Source organism: Gavialis gangeticus, unplaced genomic scaffold (genome assembly GCF_001723915.1).
Source record: "Gavialis gangeticus isolate Ggan-Ray unplaced genomic scaffold, GavGan_comp1, whole genome shotgun sequence".
Taxonomy (NCBI): Eukaryota; Metazoa; Chordata; order Crocodylia; family Gavialidae; genus Gavialis; species Gavialis gangeticus.
In genome coordinates, this window is record NW_017729014.1 from 20,886,429 (window position 1) to 20,906,421 (window position 19,993).

The 19,993-nt window shown below is 57.5% G+C and overlaps 1 protein-coding gene across 8 annotated transcripts in view; it reads right to left on the bottom strand.

Moving 5' to 3' along the window:
- Positions 1–19,993, bottom strand: part of ARHGEF10L (Rho guanine nucleotide exchange factor 10 like) — a 148,083-nt gene that overhangs the window by 33,481 nt on the left and 94,609 nt on the right. For all 8 annotated transcript variants that reach the window (XM_019511929.1, XM_019511927.1, XM_019511930.1 and 5 more), the window contains 4 exons: positions 15,741–15,827; positions 14,840–15,066; positions 14,068–14,222; positions 4,033–4,178 (listed from right to left, as the gene is read on the bottom strand). In XM_019511929.1, the coding sequence (XP_019367474.1) occupies positions 4,033–4,178; positions 14,068–14,222; positions 14,840–15,066; positions 15,741–15,827 (615 nt within the window). The remainder of the gene's footprint in view (positions 1–4,032; positions 4,179–14,067; positions 14,223–14,839; positions 15,067–15,740; positions 15,828–19,993) is intronic.

Genomic DNA, 19,993 nt, shown 5'->3' on the forward strand with positions numbered 1-19,993 from the left:
CCCGACGTTTCAATCTCGACCTTGCTGCCGACGCGAGCACCCGACCCAGCTCTCTGGTCCCCGCTTGCCGGTCCCCCCCGCCCCACTCCCTTGCACTCTTCAGCACGGTGTAAAATGCAGGTGAATGGCTACACTGATCCCTTTTAACCGTCTACATCATGGGAGCAAGGGGAGGAGGCTGCAGCTTGCCCTGCCATGGAGGGGAGGACACGGGGGGCTCAAAGTCGGGGGGTTGCGGAGGGATGTTTTGACAGTGGCACGATCAGGGGCTAAATCGTCTGGTGGTGGAAATCAGCTCCCTGCTCTTTTTTTTTTTTATTATTAAATTTTTTTGTATTCCAGGCCAAGTTAGACAAAACTAATTCCAAATCCAAGAGTTCACACCCATAAGTGGCCCTAGTACCACCGGCAACCATCCTCCACCCCCATCTGGGGCTCCAGAGGTTTCCAAAACCATTGGCGGGCGTCCTATGTGCAGGCACAAGCCCGGAGGCTCGGGGTTCGGATGCCCCCGAGCTTTGCTTGCCCTCAGCCGCACGGCCCTCAGAGCAAGCCAGGGAAAAGTCTCCCATTTCCATAAAGCCAAGATCTTCCCACTGCAGCAGCTAAGTGGGAGGTTTATTATATGTTACCTTGGCAGATACTATCCCCGTGCTAGGACAGCGGTCTTCCCCGGGAGCCGCTAGGAAGACCACCTCCATGGTTGTGGTGTTTCCCTTGCCAGGCAAGCATAGACTATGCTTCAGCTGAGCCTTCAAGAGGCTCTTTTACACCAGCTGGGGATCCGCCCCATTGGCCCCCGCGGGCACGTGCCAAGTGACACGCAGCAGGATCTAGCTGCAGATCTCCGTCCCGCTGCAGATGGTGATGGAGAGAGGAGGTGGCAGCAGTCGACAGACGGCAAGGTCCAGTGAGGAAGCAGGAACGGACACCTGGGCTCCACTCCTGCCTCATGGTGCAGCATTGCACAAGTCACTTGGCCCTTCCCTGCCTCAGTTTCCCTGGTGCGCGCACACAGAGTACAACTGCAGCACCGCACCCCCACGGCACCCGAGGCTTTCAAAATGCTTTCCTTTTCCGAACTAGAAGGGAAGCCTGGGGCTCCTGGGTTGTCTCTCAGGCTCTGGCTGAAATACAAGTAGTTCACAAGTTACTCCAGAATGGGCTGCGGGGTGCAGGGAGAGGCCTCTCTCACTGCAAACCTTGCACCCCCTGGTTTTCCGGTCCCTGGGCCACACTGGATCACCCGCTGTCACTACACCAAGGGTCTGCAGGACAAGATGCTTCCCCAGGGGCATCTACCTGGCCCCAGTAGCATCAATGGGTTTGCAAAGCGGCGATTAATGAGCTCTTTAATGGGGGCAGAGGGTGGGCAAAAAAGAAACCGACTCTGGCCCTTCCTCCAGTCCATCCCAGAGCTGCGCGGGTACCCAAAGCACAAAGAGAAACCAGGTTTCATAAATGTGAAGGGACCTTACAGATCATCGGGTCCAGCCCCCCCACACTTGGGCAGGAGAGACTGCTGAGCCACCAGCCCCAACGGACATCCCTGATCCCACACGAAGGAGACGGCTGCGCAGGCACCTTGTGCTGCGCCAAGCGCTTTGGAGGGCACCGCTTGGACCCCCAGGGCCTCAGGTTTGGCCTCTGCAATCAGAGGGGCCTGGACAAGAGGGAAAATCCAAGCTCTTTGCAGGAGGAAAGGTTTTGCCACTGAAGCAGGTGGAGGGAGGGAGGCTGCAGGGAGTCTGCACTCGGATGCACGGAGGCAGGAAAGCGCCGTATCGACACATTCCAGCGCATCGCCGGGTGGATGGACGGCTGTGCCATCACCGATCGACTAACGAGCTGCAGCCTCCCAGCTCATCGGGCGGCAGGAATCTAGGTCAGCCGGCTCCCCTGCAGAGAGCGCCTGACCCCTCCCGGTGGTGGGAGGCGGAGGCCGCCAAAACCACCTTGCTGGCACGGTCGTCCCCCAACAGCGTACCCCATTTTGCACATCCTGCTGCACCTGCAGCTCCCATCACCCAGGAGCCCCAAGCACCAGACGTGCCAGGTGGCTGAATCCCATCGCTGAGAGCACCAGTGCCAAGACCAAAACAAAGCCTCCAGGGTGGCCCTAAATGCCCGTCACATGTGGGGCAGGTAGGATCTCAGTGTCTGCATCCCCTGCACAAACAGGGAGCATAGGCCCACGTTCCCTTGTCAGGACTGCATGCATGGGAGCATGGTGGAAGGGAAGGAGAAAAGGGCTGCCCCCAAGACCGAAGGGTGCTGGGTTCATCCATGCAGACCTGGAGCTGTGCCATGCCCCCCACACCCAGGGGGCAAGTCTGCTCTGGTGCATTAATCCCCCTCACTCAAGTCTGCTCTGATGCATTGAAGCTGTGCCATGCCCCTCTCACCCAGGGGGCAAGTCTGCTCTGGTGCATTAATCCCCCTCACTCAAGTCTGCTCCGGTGCATTGGAGCTGTGCCATGCCCCCCTCACCCAGGGGGCAAGTTTGCTCTGGTGCATTCATCCCCCTCACCCAAGTTTGCGCCGGTGCATCGGAGCTGTGCCATGCCCCCCTCACCCAGCCAGCTACCCTGCTTTCCTGGCAGTGCCCCTGCTTCTTCCCAAACCCTCTGAGGACCTGGACCATCTTCTAGGGGACCTGCATCTTTTTCATTAATTGCTCGAGAGTCAGGAGCAGTAACAGCATATAAAGGCCTCTGCTAAAAGCATCTGCTTCTCTTTCTCTCCAACCCCCTCTAGTCCCAAGACAGGGGTGAGCTCCAAGTCCTACCCCACCGCCAAGCCTGGGGCAAAAAGAACGAAAAAGAGGGCTGGTGCTGGAAGACAACCCACAAGCACCCACGTAGCCAGGGTGCCAGCGTGGCTCGGGCTCTGCCAGGATGAACCTCAAGCCCACCTTGGCCCTGGGGATGCGATACCAAGCCCAGCACGCAGAAGGGGCTGGTCTGCTTGCCCTGTTCCCCCAGCAAACGCAGTTTGCTGGGACCGAGCGGGGGAAGCCAAGTTAATGAACAGCCTCAGAGTGAACGCAGCCCCCTCTCCACCTGCTCCTGCAGCCGAGAGCCATTTCCCATCGAAGAGCAGCCCGTTAGGTGCGCGGGGAGGCCGGGCGGGAGACGCGCGGTCCCACACGAGCAGCAGAATGAAATGGGGGTGGAGGCCAGCAGGAGCCGGGAGTGCACTCAACCCAGAAAAGCCCCACGGCGTTAAAGGCCTTGCAGGCGCGGCTCCTGCATTAGGTGCCGAGCAGGAGCGGGAGCGGACCCGTTGGGGCGGCAGCAGAGATGTCCGGCAGACATCACCGCAGCAATGGCACCGTGCACGATGGGGCTGCGCCTGTCCCGGATGCTCACCTTTCCCCCGGTGGTCGCGCCAGAGCCGGAGCAAGCGAGATTGCAGGGTCTGGCCCCTGTGCCGTGCACTAGCCCCCAGACTCAGCCCTGCAACTCTGCAGCAGTGTCTGAGACGGGGCCGGCTGGGGGACACAGAGGATCAAGCTGCTCCTCGGATGAAGGTCTTCACTCACCTGCGAGTCGTTTCCTGACACTCTCCTGGTCCCCTGCCTCCCAACATCCCTCTGGCTCGTGGGCCCCGCAAAGGGACCAGTATCTCTATAGCCACCCCTGCCACCCCCGGCGGGGATGATTGTTCACCCCCCTTGCAGAGGCTCCTTCAGAAATTGGACCTGGATGCTTTTGGCTCTCACCCTGACACCTAGTCGTGCCCTGGGTGCAGCGCTGCTCCAGCTCCTGGCAGCCGCTCCATGCACAGCTGCTGCCCGAGCGATGCCGGGAGTTGTGCGAGCCCCCCAGGAGAAGGGGAAAGAAATGAGGCTCGCCATCCCAGCATGGTGGCATCAGAGCAGGACTGGAGAGGGGTAAAACCTCCTCTGCGATGTCTTCCCCACCCCCAGCTGCTCCCCAGGGGCTCCTGGCTATCCCTATTCTGGAGCAGCACTGGGCATTGCTCGGGGCACAAAGTGAGAGGCACCGAACAGGCAGCGAGCGGCAGTACCTGAGCCTTCAGGCTGGCAGCATCCAGCACGGTGACTTGGTTGGCACAGCTGGCCCACAGGGTGTCATCCAGGGTCAGGAGGACCCTCACCGGCCCGGTCCCCACCTGCAGACAGGTGGGCTTCGCCTCCAGATCCCACAGCCCCCCTGCGGGAAGAGAGAGAGGAGAAGAGTCAGACATGGGTCCAAATACACTAGAGGAGTGGGGGAAAAAAGCACCTGCTCTGAACCGGCCACCCAGACCTTTGCTCCTGGGATTTGGTACCCCAAAACTCCCTGTGCGAAAGAAGTGCAGGGCACCGGAGCTGGCCAGAGCCCTGGCTGATGGAGTCACGATCCCCTGGACCCATTGCTCCCCTCCCTCGGCACCCCAGAGCATCTGCAGCTGCTGCTTACATGGCAAAGTCGCAGGAGGAAGGGACTCGGCATAGTAAGGGCTCCTTTCAATTAGGCTGAACGGCTGTGGACGAGCAGAAATCCAGGGAGCACGGGCACAGGCCACGGTTTGGGACGCTCTGACATCCCATCACTGCTCAGGGGAGCTCCCACCAGAGGCTGCAAAGCCAGGCTAACGTCAGGGTGGACAGGCTGGGATTAGCCTGCTGGCAGCTGGCTCGGGAGACCTGGCTTCTCCTTCTCCCACGAATCGAGCGCCGCTTGACGCTTCAAAATACCCTCACTGCTGCAGCCAGACAAAGACACGCATCTCCCTTCCCTGCAGCAAGGCGCATGCTGTGGCCCCAATACGATGCATGGGCTATTTATAAATTGGTGGCCAGGTGCGGGCAGTCTGGGATCGCCCTCTGACCGAGGCCAGCAAGGCAGCACCTTCTGCTTTCAATCCTGCAGCACCCGCACCGGAGCACCCTTGCAGCTGGGGCAGCCTCAGACACGCAATGAACCCATTTGCTCTCCTCTCCCCTGGCACCCCACGGGCACAGGGATGGCTCAAGGGGGGATGTTGCACCAGGCAACAGGCTTCGGCAGCCTCTCGGCAGAGCCCGTGGGAGCGGGCTGGCGCGTGCCGGGCTGTTAATTTCATGAGGCTCCATAAACCTGATCTCCTCCCAGCCCGGCACACCGACGGGCACTGCTCATTATGCAAACCAAGCCAAAGAGAGAGGGATGTGGGGGTGTGGAGGCAACGGACAGGGCTGGAGGCAAGGAAGGAGGTCATAGAAGCTAGGGCTAGGGGGCTGGGAAAGGGAACGGGTCTTTAAATCAGCATGGATGGCACGCATTAACATGCACATGCAAATGCGTGCCCTCCCAGTTACAGACACCATGGCAGTAGTGCATTCACACACACACACATCCACCCCTTCCCAGTTAAAGGCACCACAGCAGTGGTGTGCAATGTGCACGCATACACGCAACCCCCAACACCCATCCCCTCCCAGTTAAAGACATGACGGCAGTAGTGTGCATGTGCACCCCCACCCCATACTTTTCCAGTTAAAGACACCTTGGCAGGGGTGTGCACAGACACACACAGCTACCCAGTTAAAGATACCATAGCAATGGTACCCCCCCCCCCCAAATTAAAGACACCACAGCAGTGGTGTGCACACATGCACTCACATGCACACAGACCCACCCACCCCCTCCCAGTTAAAGGCAACATGGCAGGGCTGTGCACACACACATATGCCTACCCAGTTAAAGTTACCATGGCAGTAGCACACACACACCCCCACTCCCTCCCAGTTAAAGGCAACTTGGTAGGCATGTGCAGTTGTGCACAGACACACACCTACCCAGTTAAAAACACCATGGCAGTGGTATACACGCACACACCCCCTCCCAGTTAAAAGCCACCATAGCAATGGTGTGCACCCCTGCACACACATGTCCTTCCAGCGGCAATGGCATTGCCACAGCTCCTAATTCGGGCGCTTTGAAATGCGACTGAGCCGACAGAACTTGGCACAAAGCTTTCGCGAGCTGCACGGGGCCCTCCCGAGCCCTTCACCATCACAAGGCCCGGGCTTTCGTTAAGAGAAACGAAACCGCCTCGGCTCTTTCATCAGGGCGTCACACTGCGCCAATTCTCCCCACCAAAAGCGTGGCAGGAACGACCTCTCCCGCCCCGAGGATTTTCTGATCTGTGGCCTCTGCTGCAAGTCGACCTGCTCCGCGCCCGTGTGATGCGGACCATGAAAAGATCCCTTTTTTTGCTTCCCCGACCTGCATTATAGGCTGCTGCACAAATGAGCTAGCAATGAGGCGGGCGGCACTGGGAAGCGGGTACTTCCAGGAAGCTCGCATGAAAGCGACTCCGGGCGGTGGATCAAACTGGAGGCCGAAGGAGAAGATACGTACGCATCTGTTCCACGACCAAGCGGCACGCCGGGCTGCGCGTGGCATCCCACACTTCAGCCAGGTGCCAGGCTGGGAGGCCGACCCCTTAATGCTTCGTGCCACAAGCTGACCAGCCTCCAAGAGGGTCACCCCCATCCTGGAGAGCCGAGAGAGAGGTAAACCCCCAGAGCCCTGACCTCTTGGAAAGGCAGGTCAGGCCCGGCTGTAGCATGGAAGAAATACCAGTGTGCTCCAAGAGGAAGGGATCCCACTTCAGGGTTGCTTCAATACAAGCCTACCTGTGGTGCAGACAGGGGGCTGGGGTCCTCTAGGAACTATAAGCCCTCTTCAACAGCTAGCAAGTCATGTCTTGGGACAACCCATGATGAAGCAGGGAAAGCAGCAAAGGGTAATAGCCGGGGTGCCAAGGAAGGACACAGAGCAGGGCCTGCTGCTCCCCAGAGACATCCAGCGGATGTTGTCCAGTGAAACCCTGCACCGACAAGGGAAAAAGACGACGACCCTACAGGCACGAGGGTTTTCTCTGGCCAGCATCTCCTTCCTGGTCAGATAAATCAAACAGCTTGGCCAAGGCAAGGAGGAGGTTGACCAGAAGGCCCTGGGATTTCCAAGGGCTATGGATATGGCATGCATAAATGCAGTGGCAAAAGGGAAAAAAAGTGCAACTGGTCCTCAAGAAGATAGCACCATCCCAGCACCAAACCCTAATTCCACCATTGCAGTGGATCTACCCCCAGTCCTCAAAACCTGGCTGAGATACAGGCAGGACGTTCTCAAACCAAGCGCCTCCGCAACTTGCGCCGGGTCATTTCTTCTGCCGATGCCTCCCGTTTCTCGCCCTGCACAGAATTTGCTGCTCTCCAACCTGTCCTTACAAGGTCACGCGGCAATTGCTGCAAATAACGCTCCCCCCGTAGCTCCGCCACAAGCAGCTCCTTGCGTTAGATGCTTTCAAAATTCACACCGTGCTGAGCAGACACAGATGCTACGGCAGGGTTCGACTCTGACTCCCCAAACGGGTGAGCGTAGCTCCTCGAATCAGGTTGCTGGCGCAGGTCTTCCTGAGTGTGAAGCTAATAGGCACTTGCTGCAACTATTCACATATTTTATAGCCCAAAAGAAATGCCTCTGAGCTGCCAAATACTCTCTGCAAAGCTCAGAGCAGAGAATTTCCCCCCAGTCATTTCTGCAGTGAAGGAAATGCTCTCCTGCTACCGAAGTGACACCACAGAGCCAATTAATTGCTGGCTGAACTGGAGTGCTTCTCTTAGGAAGACAGGCCATTGCGATTTCAAGCTTGCCAGTGATGAATGCACCACCACCATCTAACTGTTGCAATAGCTAATTACCTTCACTTAAAAATGTGCCTTTTGTTTCCAATATGATTTTTTTTTAACTTTGGCTACCACACACTGGGTCTTATGCCTGCATCTGCTACATTAAAGGGCCCTCTAACATCAGAGATCTTTTCCTCAGCACCTATAAATTGCAATCAAGTCACCTCTTCACCTTGCCTTTGATAAGCTAATGATCCTAATCTATTGAAGTCCCTCACTGTAAGGCCTGCTCTCCACACCTCCGATGGTATTGGAAGCCCTCTGAACTCTTCTGCAAGAAAAAAATGAGCTGGTTTGGGAAACTTTCCTTCTAATTAAAATGTACAGCGGCCTCGTTACCTTTAACCCCCCTTGCCTGTGTGAATTTTCAAGAGCACTTATGGAAATGGGTTTCCTCCTGCCTTCCTTACCAGCCCTCATCAAGGGGAACGTGCCAACACGCTCTGCCAGCAGCTCTCGCTCTCTCCTGTATGCAGAGGAACGGGCCAAGGGATATCACGAGCAATTCAGGAGGTCGCTTCAGCAATTTCCATGGGTTCGAAAGACGGAGCTGATGTGTCTGGTCATCACTCTGACCGCGCCAGTGAAGCTGCCCTGGTCTCCACCAGATGGAGAGTTGGCCAGCCCCCGCGTAGGGCACTCTTAGGAGGAGCCTACAGCCAGCCCTTCTGGCACGGATCAGCTGGCGAGCACTAAAACAGACGCTTGCTAATTCCTGCCCTTCTGGTCTAGGAGGCGGCAGGAACAGAAAGAAACTTCACTTCCTACAGGAGCTGCGATTGCCAGCGGGCCTCGCAACTCCTCCTCCCCAGAAGCGAAGGTAAGGCAAGCCGGCACGATGGCTGTCACACCGGGCGATGCCAGGGCGGCTTCGTGGAGTGGCAATGCGGCGCCCTGAGTTTCTTATGCAGCCCGTCGCGAGGGGCTTGTGGGGCATGCCTGCTGGGAGTGCAAAGGCGGCAGCCCTCCCGGAGGTCAGAGGCCAGGCCCTTTCAACACAGGCACGAATCTTGTACCCCCCAACCCTCTGACCAACTTCTCTGGAACAGCGCTTTCCAAATCGCCCCGGCACGCCTAGATTCATGTGCTTTAGATTCACGAAGGCAGTGTCCCTTCAGCACAGCTGACAAGGTGATGCCCGTCCACCCTGCTGCACTCCTCCATAGGTCCTCTATGCCCACCGGAGCGCCTGGTGCCACGGGGCAAGACTTCCGCCATCCTGGGCAGCCAGAGCCCACTGCTAGACCCACTGCGGAGCCGATGCCCCTCTTTCCAGCAGAAGCAGGGAAGGAGCCTGTGAGCCCTTACTGATGCATGTGCCACTGCCCCATGCCCAAGTACAGCCAGCAGGACTCGTATGAGGGCACTGAAACCTGGAAAGAGGGTGGGCCTGAGTGCTCAACCCTGATGCTGCTCAACCCCACAAAGCTGCTTCTCCAGTAAGGCCCGACTCAGGGCAGCAGCTTCCCTTCACGAAGCTTTGTACCAGCCGAGGTTGGTGGTGCGTTCTCCCTCCGGGCTGCTGTGTGCATCCCCTGCTTTTGCATCGAATGCCACCCGAACCAGAGATGGAGGAGGTTGCTGCCCACGGCTGGGAATGGTGAGCAGCTCCGACGCGCTGGCGGCTGCTGCGGGTGCCGGAGCTGCTCTCGCTCTTAGGGGCAGGGGCTCACCAGGCTCACCGAGGCCGGTGCAAGCAAAGAGCCTGTGATTCAAGGCTCTTTCCCACCCTCTAGTGATGGAAGGGAGGTAGTTCCTCATCCAGGCAAAACAGGTCCTTCCTGGACGGGGATGGGAGTCACCTGGCGAAGAGGGCTTGGGAAGACTGTAGGATTTCTGTGCACTGAGCAATGCAGCAACCCCACTTCCCTCCTATGCACATCTCAAGGGTGCGCCAACCTGATATCAAGAACCAGCACCTTCCTCCAACCCCTCCTCTCAAAGCAACACCGATGGCATGGAAGAGCCAGACAGAGGATGGAAAGGAGTCATCCCCTCGTTGCCTGCAGGGCCCCTACAATTGCTGAACCTGGAGAAGACCAAGCAGTGGGAGGGACTGGTTGATGCACGGCCCACCTCGAGACACCCTGTGCAGAGCAGATGAGGGGCCTGTCCCAGCAATGGCAACGTCTAGCACCCAGATACAAGGGCGCACAGAGACCAGCTCCACAAGCCTGGAGCAAGGCGTAGCCTGGCTGGTCCCTGTTCCAAGCAGTCATGCTCAAGGACGGACCGACAGCTGACTGGACCAAAAAAAGCCAAAAGGTCCACCTGAGCCTAGTGCCCCATGAGGCTGGCACAGTTGAGGTTCATCAGCTTCTCCAGCCAGCCTGGACTCTACAACTGAATGCCAGGTACCGACCGGGGACGGCCTTGGCAAAGCTGGACCTTGTGGCTCTGGGACCCCACAGCCGCTGCTGCCAGTGCCTGGAGGGTCCACACCAACTTCTTGGGGGGCTTTGATATTTGTGACATAGATAATGAGTGGCTCCATGGAGACTCCCAGATGCAGCCAGGACGTGGGCACAGCTGCCATGACCTCGTGCAAGGCTGTGGCAATGCCAAGGTCACGGGTCCCCTTGCACTGCCAAGCTGCAGTTGCCTATGGAGAAACTTGCCCGGTGGCTCAGCCAGTCCCTAGGCTACCTAATGCCCTCCCCCAGCCCCCCAATACCGCAGCAATGCATCCAGCACCAAATGCCAGTCTCTAAAGCAGCAACTCCATGAGCTGGCAGCAGTAGCAAACTCTGATCCCCAAAACAAGCAGCCCTCTAAGAGAAAGCAATCCTTTCCCGGTTTGTTGCTCCTCTGCAACCCTGCTCCATTCCTACACCAACATCCCCTCAGTCTCTGCAGCGGTCAGGGTGGATGGAGGATTGTTCGCGGGAGGGAGCCAGGAGCGGGCGTTTGCCGTAGAAATCCCATGCAGCAGACAGACAGAGCCTGCCTGGATTTGCCCTGCTCACGCCCAGCTCACCCGGTGACCAAGTAGTGTGGTGGCGACAGAGTGGATCCGACACGAACAGCGTGGCATGAATAAGTGATGAGCCTGTTAACCAGGAGGCCCTTGCTCTCCTCTTGCGACCTCTCATCGCTTGCTGGGGAAGGTGGGCTGAGCGCTGCGGGGAAACACAGGAGGCAATCGAGGGGAAAGAAGGTGGCACCCTCATGGAGAAGAGGTCCAGATGCCCAGGCAGTGGGATCACCCATCATTTGACTCATCCATCCATGCTGGGCATGGCAGAGAACCCCCTCAGGCTTCCCTGCACACAGGGGATCCTTCCCTTATGTCAGGAAGAAACACCCTTCTCTTTGGGGCAAACCAAAATGGGCCCCTTGGATGCACCTCCCTGTATCACTTGCACAGCATCAGGGTTTCCAGGACTCGTGGCCGCTTCATGCCAATGAGCAGCACACACTGCCCGGCTGCGCCCTGGGCTGGGCCACAGACAGACCGAAGGCCTTGGGATGCAGCGCTGGCATCCATACGAGCCCCTTCGACAGCACTGGAGCAACCTCTGCCTCTGGAAGGAGGCCGTGTGACATGAAGCTTTGCAGGTCCGTGGCAACAGCTGGCTCCACGGGGCCAGGGGACCATCGCCAACTCTCCCACATCGCCAGCTGAAATGCAGAAGCCGAAACAACGACGTCTCATGCCTGAGCATCAAGCAGCATCACTTCGGGCTTCTAGCATAGCCGAGAGGGCTCCGACTGGCGGGCCAACGTAGGTTAAAGGGGATCTCTGAAGAGTGAGCAGCAGCACGCTGGTGTCTGGGTGGCTTATACCAAACAGGGTGAGAGGTCAGCGGTCTTGCACTTCTTCCACGCAGATCCCTGGGAGATGCAGCCGCAGCCCTCCGGCAGCGCTGGCCCAGTGTCGCTGCTTTGCAGGATGAAGCACCATACTCCCAAGACCTCACCTGGCTTCAGCAAAACGGTCACATGCACTTGGAGCCAGGAAAAAAAAAAAAATGAATCTAACCAAGACACAGGCAGGAGCTTGTGTATGTTATCCCCGAAAGGCCTTTGGAGTGGTGGGGGGCATCTGCTTCATTTATAAAGTCAAAGAGGTGAGCCCTCAGCCCACCAGCATGGAGATCTCCAGGCACGTCCCAAGAAAGGGATAGGCTTTCCTAATTCATTGGACTTTGCAAAGCAGAAACTGTAGACCGCCCACAAAGCTCCCTCACCAAACCAGCAACAGGCGCAGCCGAAGGGGCGCCGGAGCGATGCTTTAACTGCCAAGCTAGATGGGACCAGCCCGTGTGTGGGACCCAGGATGAACCATACAGGTTACATGCAATGCTTTCCTGTGGGTGAAGGAGCATCTAGCTTGGCAGGCACAAAGCAACTGGGAACAGGAGCCAAAAATAGGCAGCTGAGAGGAGAAACCCATCCTTGTCCCCCTATCTGTTTCCCCGCCCTTCAGCAATTACGGGCAACATGTTGTCAACAGGAGGGAAGGGGCACAGCACGTAATGGCACGGTTGAAATCCATCCGCCTCCCGAGGAGCCGGCTCCTGGAGAAAAGCAAAGTCCAACAGCAGGGGAGAGACAGGGAGTAAATTGAGATGTCACGAGGCAAAGGAGAGGAGCGATAAGTAGAGATGGAGCCGCCGGCATGCTGCGCGCGGCGCCTACCCCTTTCACCTGCTAGGGAGAGCACCCTGTGGACGCATGCGTGTGTTCACACTCACCCGTGGGCACCCGCTGGCCCGGGAGATGGCTTTGCCGCCTCTGCCCCTCTAATTAAAACCCACAAATGCCACGTCAGGAGCTCATTAAAACCCTCAATGCACTGCTACGCTGAGTCGAAGCTGCACATGAAGACCCGGTGGTAACCCCGGGTCGGCAGTGAAGATGCAGCGAATCCGGCTCCTTTGTGCAGGGCTGGCTGGTACAGCCGTGCGGACACCTCCAAGAGATGGCTCAGACTATTTGCTACCCACGGCCCAGTACACGCAAGACCCGATCCCCCTTCCCGAATCGCACCGAGAGGGAAATTCTCACCCAGGCAGCAGGACTCACTCAGCATCCTCCTCTAAGGCCTGAGCCACACAGGATAAGAGCCCAGGACAAATGCCCATCGGATGGCCCTAGTCTCTTAGCTCACTGTGCAGAGTTCAAGCCCTTGACATAGGAGGCTGCCAGGTTTGATCCCTGGCAGTCACTGAGCCCCTATTTTGAAGGCTTGCCTATTGCCTAGACCTGCCAAGAAGCGAACTTCACCCAGAAATTGCCCTGGTACCAGGCTCAGTGCACTTACCTGCGCCTGGCCCAGGATCTGGCACATCTTGGTCATTGAAGCTGTTTCTCCCATTTCTGGGAGGAAAGCAAATGGGATTCAGACAGCTGCCCGAAGGCCGCGGCACCTTTCGCATGTTTTGGCAGCCCTTGAAGAGCGCACCAGGCCAACATCATCTCACAGGCTTGAATGGCTCCTAACGAAGGGCCGTTGCTCTACAACGTACAGAGGGAAAGCGTAAGAGCCATCCAGTTGGGTTCCTTAGTAGACAACTGGTGTCTTCTCTGCCAGACCATCAATAGGAAATTAGCTTTCCTTCTCAAATAGGATTTCATTTTTGCAGCTGCTATGAAGCCTAAAGTCAAGCCAATTCTCAATGGCTAATTAGTGTCTTTTTTTTTTTTTTTTTTTTTTGGCAACAGCTAGAAATAAAAGTTATTTAAAAATGAAAGAACCCACATGGAAATAAAGTTGGACGAACCTTCCCCGAGGTGGGTGCGGGGCACGTTTGGACTTACCTGCCCCTCGGTCGAATTGGTGATGGGTTGGTCTCCTTGTGACGGCCACCTTGGAGGCCTCCATAGGATGCCCATTTCCCCCCTGTAGGACTGCACATGGATGCCACACAACCATTGTGGTCAACCCAATGGCAATTACAATCTGAAAAACAACAGGCTGCAAATCCCGCCTGCACCCTTGGGATATTATGCTAGCTGCTATGGCACACGGGATAATTACTATCCCCGCGGCAGCAGCATCTGAGGTCCTCACAACCCAAATTTCTCTTTTGGCAAAGCACCCCTGTATGTCAGGGCAATGCTCTTTCCCCCGTTCTGGAGATGAAGTGCAGGGAGACTAAGGAAGGTACCCAAGGAAGATGCCTAAAGTCACACAGAGACTGATCACATCGTGGGCAACGAGGCGAAGAGCTACAAAAGGCCACGCTGCAGGTACAGCAAGAGTTAGAAGGACGTACTGGCCCTGTGCCCCACACTGCTAGGACAAGGGAGGCAAGACATCAACCTGCAAGTCCCCACCTCATCCCAGATCCGCGGAGAAGAGACCACAGACAGACCCGGTGAGTCCCAAATGCAGTAACAGTCCCCCGCCCACGCACCGCACCCGCTCTCACCGCTGTTCTTGGCATAGGCAGCTACAATCCCATTCTGCAGGCCAGCAAACAGGTAGTCGGGGCTGTGCTTCAGGCAGAGGACGGGCTGCCGCCCCGGGCTTTTGCAGGTCAGCAAGCACTGAGTCCCCGTATCCACGCTTCCATACACCATGATGCTGAGGTCAAGGAGGAGAGGAGAGGTAAGCACAGCGGTGACACGCAGCTGGGAGCATGCGTACACACGGAGGCCTGGCTTTCCGGCCGCTGAGAGCTCAGCCCCGTTGCATCCACCGTGCAGCAGCTCGGAGGTGGAACCAGGGATCCGGCTGCAGAAAGCAGGCTCCCCATAGACCACCAGGCTGGACTCCTCATATTTCTGTCCCATCCACCAGCTCTGTGATGTGCATAATGTGGGACAGCAGAAGCCACTGCACAGCTCCTCCATGCAACATGGCTTGGATTTAGCCTAGAGCATGCATCCCTCTGGGGTACAGGCTGGGGAGGTGGTGGGGAAGGGACTCACCTGGCTGACCTGGAGAAGAGGCAGCTCTGGCATGGTAACATGGTCCCCCCAACACCACACCCCCACACCCCCAGTAAGTCAGCTGTGTCCTGCTGGCCAAGGCTCACAAAACCCAGCTCCTAAAGGAGACTCTTGGGGTCTGAGACCCTTCAGCCTAGAGGGGAAGAAGCTGGATTCTGGGGGCCAACCAGCGCCAGCTCCAGGGAGACACCTGCCTCTCCAGCAGAGGACAAAGCCGAGACGGGCAGTGCCGCCCACCCCGCAGCTCACCTGCCATCCTGAAGCCCCAGGCAGATGGTGGGGTGCAGAGCGGAGGCCTGCTCAGCAGTCGCTTGTGAATCCTCAGTTTTCTCCTGCTCCTCCCCGCTCTTTTCCGGGATGTATTCTATGCAGAGCACCTGGGAGGCCACGGGGAAGGACTTCACTGTGCGTGGCACTGATCGGTTGAGGGAGAAGATCTCCACCTGGCCTCCTGCTCCTTCTTGGCCTCCCCCAACCTGCAGAGACACGGGACACTTTTACATGTCAACCCTCACCAGCTGGACCGTGCCCCATATACCCCCATGCCTCCATCTCCAGTGCAGACAAGGTGCCTGGGTTTCCCCACTGATGCTGTCACAGGGTAGAGGCAGACATGACCTCCACGCTGGGCAGATCCACCTCCTGGGTGGAGATGGAGACATGCGAGCCGCTTGGGCCATCTCATGGACAGTCCTCCCTTCCTCAGAAATGTCCTCTGCTGCCCCAGAAATGCCTGGGGGTGATGCAGGCTGGAAGTAATGCAAGGGGTGATGTGGCCAGGCCCTGGGGGTAATGCAGAAATGCCTGGGGGTGATGCAGGCTGGAAGTAATGCAAGGGGTGACGTGGCCAGGCCCTGGGGGTAATGCAGAAATGCCTGGGGGTGATGCAGCCAGGCTGCCTGCTTTATGCTACCTGGGGGCCAGACGGGATGCTTGAAATCTGCAAGCTGCACCTCCCTCCAAACAGTGGAAGTGCCTTTTTCCCCACGCCCCAGAAGAGCTGGGCAGCGCCCAGGGGTTCATTAGCTGCTCTTAGAGATGCTGAAACACAGTCCAGCTTCAGCATCTTATTTCTGTGCAAGGGACCAAAAAGCCACGGTATCCTGGGAGACGTGCTGGAGGCAGGTGGACCAATTCAGCCCGTACTCACCCACAGGTAGCCCTGCGGCAGGGAGGTGCTGACAGCAGAGAAGCCCAGCAGCGAAGACTGGACGGGATTGTGCACCACGGCTCCAAGCTAGGAGAGAGACAGACGGGGTGCTCTCAGAGCTGGGTTGGGAAGAGCATTGTGAACGCACAAAGATCCCTGATGGTGGAGGAGACTCTCCACCTGCTTCCTTGCTGGCCAGACCATTCGAGTGGGGTTGCTATTGGTGCTATCTAAGCCCACAGACAGCAAAAGGAGACCGTCTTCTACACGCTGCAATCCACCAGCTGCTCCCATTTCCCCCAGACCTCCCAGCACTACCAGCTCCGGCCTGCAAAGTCTCAATTGCCACTGAAACGGTCACCTGCCTGCTCCCATCACAGGGATTTGGGGAGAGCCCAAAGCCAGCTCCGTGTACGGGTGCTTAATGCTCTCGGTGCAATCCAAGGCTTTTTGGGGAGAGTGAAGTAGGGGAAAGAGCTGCACCGTGGCGCACATCGCAAAGCCAGGCTTGGATCTCAGTTGTATTTTGCAATCTGGTGCCATCTTCTGTTGAGACGAGCTATGCCCACCAGCTGCCCTGCGAGGTAGGCCGGTATCTTTAGCAACAGATGGAGGAACAGAGGCAGGCCGGTGAAGGGTTTAGGGTCTACACAGGAACCAACTGCACTCACCAGCTTCCGCTATTGGGAAAATCGTCCCCAAAGCGATGTGGTCACCGCAAGCAGGTGGCAGTCCTGGCCCAGAAGCCCCGACATGGGGGGCAGGTGAACCTCCTCCTTTAGTAAAGCTGCAGCTGAGGGAAGGAGCTTTTCAGAGCCCCAAAGAGACACCTTGCAGATGGATTACACTTGAAAGCAATTGCTTCATGGGATCATAGGAAAGTCAGGCTGGACGGGACCTCGAGGGGTCTAGTCCAACCACTGGATCAAGGCAGGATCCTCCCTCACTACACCAGCCCGGACAAGTGTCTCTCCCACCTGCTTTGGAAAGTTTTTAAGTACGGAGATTCCCCCTCTTCTCTAGGCAGCCTGCTCGAGGTGCTGGACCACTCTTTGTTTCCTACAAAACCCGACAGTAGGAGTTGCACCCAGCCCTGGCTCCCAGCTCTAACCACTGGGCTGCTTTCCCTTCTGCGAAACCGAGTCCAGCTCCTGAAATAGGTGATGAGGTAGTGGCTGTTGATAGCAGCAGCTGTCGGAGCTAATTTGCTTGATTTAATCAAGATAAACGTGGATTTTTCCTGGCTCCCTTAGACTGCAGATTCAGGGATCTGAATACACCTACGGGAGGGCGAACCTCTTCCCCCTCTTAACCTCAACGAGAAGGGCTTGAAGGGGGGGAGGAAGGGGCAGTCAGGACCTAGCCCACTGGCCCTCTCCCGTAGTCAGGTGCTCTCCGTACCTCGGACTACAGCAACATCAGCTAAAGACGCGACACGGGGAGGCAGACGGAGCTGTTTCGACCTGTCTGATCATAGTCATAACAATCATGAAATGTCCTGTAATTTGGGCATATTACAGGACAAATTTGGGCATATTTAGAGAAGCCAGGATGTACTCAGCTAATCTACCCTGGGCTGATGCAGGTGTCTTCGATGGGAATGGGTGCAGAGGGTCCCACAAGCAGCAAAGCCCCCCAGGGCAGGGGCTGGCCGTGCCTCGTGACAGGGCACTGGGTGATGTGGGCCCTCGTCTCCAGCCAGCCCTTAAGGGCAGGGAGCAGAGGAAGCCCCGCCTGCCCACCCCACAGGGGCGAATCTCTACCCCCCGGCAGGACAAGGGCTTTTCCCTACAGAAATGCAGCGGTGACCCTGCCACAACCCTACCCCCTCTCTCAAGCCCCCCATCTCCAGCACAGCCCTTCCCAAAAGCACTGGAGACAGCTGTCGACCTCCCCATGAACACGTTTGGGCAGTCACCGCGCTACGACCCAGCCACCACCCTCCTCCCATGGCTTCGGGCTTTGGTCGGAAACGGGGTCACCCCCAAAACCAAGCCGAGGAAGATGGGGACATGTTGCCTAAAGTGACAGAGAGCAGGGGACAGCCCGGAAACCCATCTACTTGGCACGTCCACCTAGGCCTGCTCAGATGTCCAAGCAAGCAACACGCCTCCGAGGCTGCCCTCCAAGAGCGCAGGGCAACGGGCAGCAGTCCCTCTTCCCCTGTTACCGCAGCCTGCGCCGGTGGCATTTAGACCCGCTCCGCTGCAGCGTGCGAGTTAACAACCACCCTGTGCAGTCACTCACGGGGGCTCTTTACAGCCTTGTTTTTGTTTTAATTTACTGGCGTTATTTATTCATTCGACGGCTCTGGGGCTCAGCCCATCTGTTTGGGATTCACGCGCTAAGTCTCTCCCTAAGAGCGTGGGAGCAGTCGTATCAAGCGGTGAATCCAGCGCCCGGGACAAGGGTAGGAGGCCGTGCAGGGCAGAGATCCTCAACCAGGGTGTCCCTACCTTGCCCATCCCGCACCCCTGTGGCCCAGCCCCTTTGCCAGGAGGCAAGCACTATGATGGTCGTTGAAATGGGGTGCAGCTCAGGTCCCAAAGGTGCTTCGAGTCTATCGAGCGGTGCCCCCAGTCCCAAAAGATTGAGAGCCACTGGTGTAGAGATACCAAGGGAGTGTATGGGGGGGGGAAGGGGCAAAACAGATGGTAAAAGATGGAGAATTCAAAGCTTTCACATACAGTCATTTTCCCAGTATACCCCTGGGGATGTATGGATGCCCTGGCACTGGGAACAGTGCCGCCAACTACGGGTAGATCAGAGCAAAACTCCCTACACTGCACGGGTGGAAAAACCTGCTCTCATGGAGGCCACGTGCAAGGACAGGCGGGGAGAGAGGGGCCTGGAGGGCCTGGCCCGAGTCCGGCGAGGATCGGGAAAGTTTACGGCTTTGAAAGGAAGAGCCGGGAGACTCTTGCCCCCGGGGCCCTGGGCAGGCATTTGAAGGTGAAGGACGCCGCAAATGCCCCGCTGACACTGCGGGGACAGGCGGGTGGCGGAGGGAAGCACATTCCCCCATCAAAGGAACTTTGTAGATTAACAATAATATGCGAACAAAGGCGTTTGACTCTTCCAGCTGGTGCCCTTATTAGCATTGTAGAAAAACAACCGCGCAGCATCAAAGAGCAGCATCTACGGTGGAGCTGAGGAGAAAGCAAAAGCGCCAGCAAAAAAGGAAAAAGAAGAAACCCAGCCCTGGTCTCCCCAGAGAGCCACTCGCTGCCATTTGGTCTAATTAGACAAAACGGCAACGAGGGCAACAGAAGGAACCTGCTCCTTCTCCGCCGGCAGGAGGGGGAAGGGAGCCGAGCGCGGCACAGCCGGCAGCCCAGTTGCATCACATCTGTTACCGTCAGTAATTGGATGAAACCCTGGCATTGAAAAGCCCCAATTCATCCCGCTGATGGCGAGCTGATTGCATTACAGCCGTAACGAAAGGCAACGGAGTGGTCTGGTAGGAAGGGAGTGAGCCGGGGGTGCGTGGGGACCACATCATCCCCGGGAGCCAGGCCACGACCTGGCACTGCGCTGGCCGAGGGGTCAGGACATATTCAGGACTCCTCCTGGGTTCAGCTCTGTGCAGGGACGAGATGCACCCACTTCAGGGAGTTAACTGGCTCATCAGCTCAAGCTGCTTTGAAGTCCCGGGACACAAGCACACGATTAGCCCCGCGTTGCAGACAGGGTGCCTCGCACTGAGGCTCCAAGCCGCTCACGCCAAGGCGCCAATGGCTGGCTCTGCCCTGGATGCCTCGGTGCACCCCAGGCAAGAGCCTCTGCTATGTCCTTCTTTGGAAATGGGGACCTGCAAGGCCTGCAGCATCCAGGACGAGCACAAGAGGCAGCAGAGGAGGACCGGGACCCTGCCTGGGATCCATCACCGGGGCTATTCTGGAGCAGTTCAACTCCAGGAGCATTGGTCACATGCAACATCAGCTTGACAACTACCCCCCGGGTGACACCACGGCTCTCGGGAAAGCTTTGCTGCTATCTTCATCCCCATGGGCATGCCTAGCACCCCAGCCAAGCTCAGGGCCCCGCTGTGCTCGGTGCTGTACAGCCCTTGCAGCAAAGGGATCGCAGCCCAACCGAGCAAGGGGTGGAGCAGAGGGAAATGAACTGCTGTTATTTCCAGTCGGGGGAAGTGATCAGAGGGATGCAGCGAGGTGCCCAGGGTCATTCTACCATGCAGAGGTTATGTGCTATTTGAGTAAGCAGCTCAAAACGAGCGGGCCGAACTACCCAGG